This window comes from Kryptolebias marmoratus, linkage group LG17, assembly GCF_001649575.2.
Source record: "Kryptolebias marmoratus isolate JLee-2015 linkage group LG17, ASM164957v2, whole genome shotgun sequence".
Lineage (NCBI taxonomy): Eukaryota > Metazoa > Chordata > Actinopteri > Cyprinodontiformes > Rivulidae > Kryptolebias > Kryptolebias marmoratus.
The window spans coordinates 25259712-25261688 of NC_051446.1; the positions used below are offsets into that span (position 1 = coordinate 25259712).

The following is a 1977-nucleotide window of genomic DNA, read 5'->3' on the forward strand; positions in this document are numbered from 1 at the left end:
CACTACAGATACACCGGATCCAGATCTGTTCCCACTACAGATACACCGGATCCAGATCTGTTCCCACTACAGACACACTGGATCCAGATCTGTTCCCACTACCGGATTTAAAGTGACAGTCGTATAAAATTTAAATTTATTATTATTCTGGTTAAAAAATATTAATTAAATTAAAAATAACTTTATTTTTTTCTAATTTGTAAATCTCAAACATGATGCTTGACGCTGCTGTCCCTCGTCTCCTGCAGTTGTCTCTGTCCCTGTCGGAGACATGTCCTCTCCCCGGGTGTTTGACTCCAGCGCTCGGCTCTTCGTCAGCTTGAGACGCGAGGAGGAGGAGAAGGAGGTTCTGGTCCGGACCATCGGACCTCACCTGACCCGAGTGATGCAGCGCGGCACCGCCACGCAGGCGCTGCTGGACGGGTTGGAGGACGAGTCCTGCGTGTCCATCGTGGCTCAGGCTGAACGTAAGAATAGAAGAAGAACCGCGGGGAACCGGGCCGGGTTCTAAAGGTTCTGGAGGGATTTTCTGTGTTTATAGTTTAAAATTATTCCAGCAGTTTTAACGAGATTTTCTGTTTCCAGGAGAAGATTTCCAGGAGTTCAGTCCGTCCAATGTCCAGAGTCCCTGCTCCAGGTCTCAGCTCAGCCAGAGACACAGGTACGCTCCTCACCTGGGCTTCTCACCTGGTCAGAGGGCTTCTCACCGGGTCAGAGGTCTTCTCACCTGGTCAGAGGGCTTCTCACCAGGTCAGAGGGCTTCTCACCTGGTGAGACGTCCTTCTGGCCCCTCCTGGTTTATGTTCTCGTTCTGCTGCTCTGAGCAACAGTCTGACTTTAAGGAGCTGACAGAGCCGCGCCTGTTTCCTGTTTCCTGTCGTTCAGAGCTCTCGGTGAGGACGCCGCCCTGCTCAGAGTCTCGGAGGAGGAGGAGGATGAAGATCAGCTCCTCCAGAGGAGGCACCGCAGGAAGATTTGGAGCCGACGGAGACCCGAGGAAGGACAGGAACCTCCCGTCATCCAGGGTCTGTGGGTGCAGGAGATCGATTGGCTGAAAACGACATCATCCTCTGACATCATCCCACCGCCGCCTCAGTTCACCGACTCCTGCTGCCACGGCAACCGACCGCACCGGACCTCGACAGGTCCAGGCGACTCGTCTGAGGACTCTCAGGACATCGAGTCGGACTCGAACGATTCCGATCTGACCTTTGACCTGATGCAGGTCTCTGGATTTAACTCCTCCCCTCAGACGGAGCAGGACTCCGACTCTGAGTTCCTGCAAAGCATGCTGGGAGCTTCAGACTCGTCTGACACGCTGAGCGGCGAGTCCCTGAGGAGCGCTGGTTCTGACCCGGTGTTGGAGGAGCTGAGGGGCAGAGTGACCCAGATCCCGAAGCTGTTCGTCTCGGCTCGGGTCAGAGACTTGGTCGGACGGATTCTGGACGTCTGGAAGACGACCCGACCCGCCAACGAAGGACTCCTGTTTCATCACGTGTGTTTACTCGATGTCACTACCTGTGTGTTAGCAAAATATCTCAGGAAGCGTTTGTTGAAGCTGTCAGAAAGTCATCAGGTTTCTGTCTTTCAGCTGCTCCGGCCCAGAAACCAGCGGTACAGGGAGGGAGAGGAGTTCTACGTTCTTCATCACATCCAGAACGGCTCGTATGGAGATGTGTTCTGCGTTCGGGACCGCAGCTCCGGGTTCACGTGCGCCGCCAAACGGGTGAGGAGAGAAAAGCTGCTGTCTGAGCGCTGAATGGCTGCTGAAGACGCTGAAACTGAGACGCTAAAAGGAGCAGAACAGTAGCTAAAGTAGCTAAAGGCTAAAAGGAGCTAAAGGCTAAAAGGAGCATAAGAAGACAAACAGAGGCAGATTTTAAAGAGAACAAACTTCAGGGCGAACGCTGACTCAGCAGTAATGTCAGGCCGAACGCTGACTCGGCAGTAACGTGGTGTACCTTGTTACGCTGACTC

At 53.6% G+C, this 1977-nt stretch overlaps 1 protein-coding gene across 1 annotated transcript in view; it reads left to right on the top strand.

The window, feature by feature from the left end:
* The window catches only part of LOC112450033, a 4840-nt gene extending 3081 nt beyond the window's left edge, over positions 1-1759 (top strand). Inside the window, exons 2-5 of the mRNA XM_025003257.2 lie at positions 249-467; positions 586-661; positions 886-1495; positions 1592-1759. Of these exons, the coding sequence (XP_024859025.1) occupies positions 272-467; positions 586-661; positions 886-1495; positions 1592-1759 (1050 nt within the window). The 5' untranslated portion in view covers positions 249-271. The remainder of the gene's footprint in view (positions 1-248; positions 468-585; positions 662-885; positions 1496-1591) is intronic.
* Positions 1760-1977: the final 218 nt, after the last annotated feature.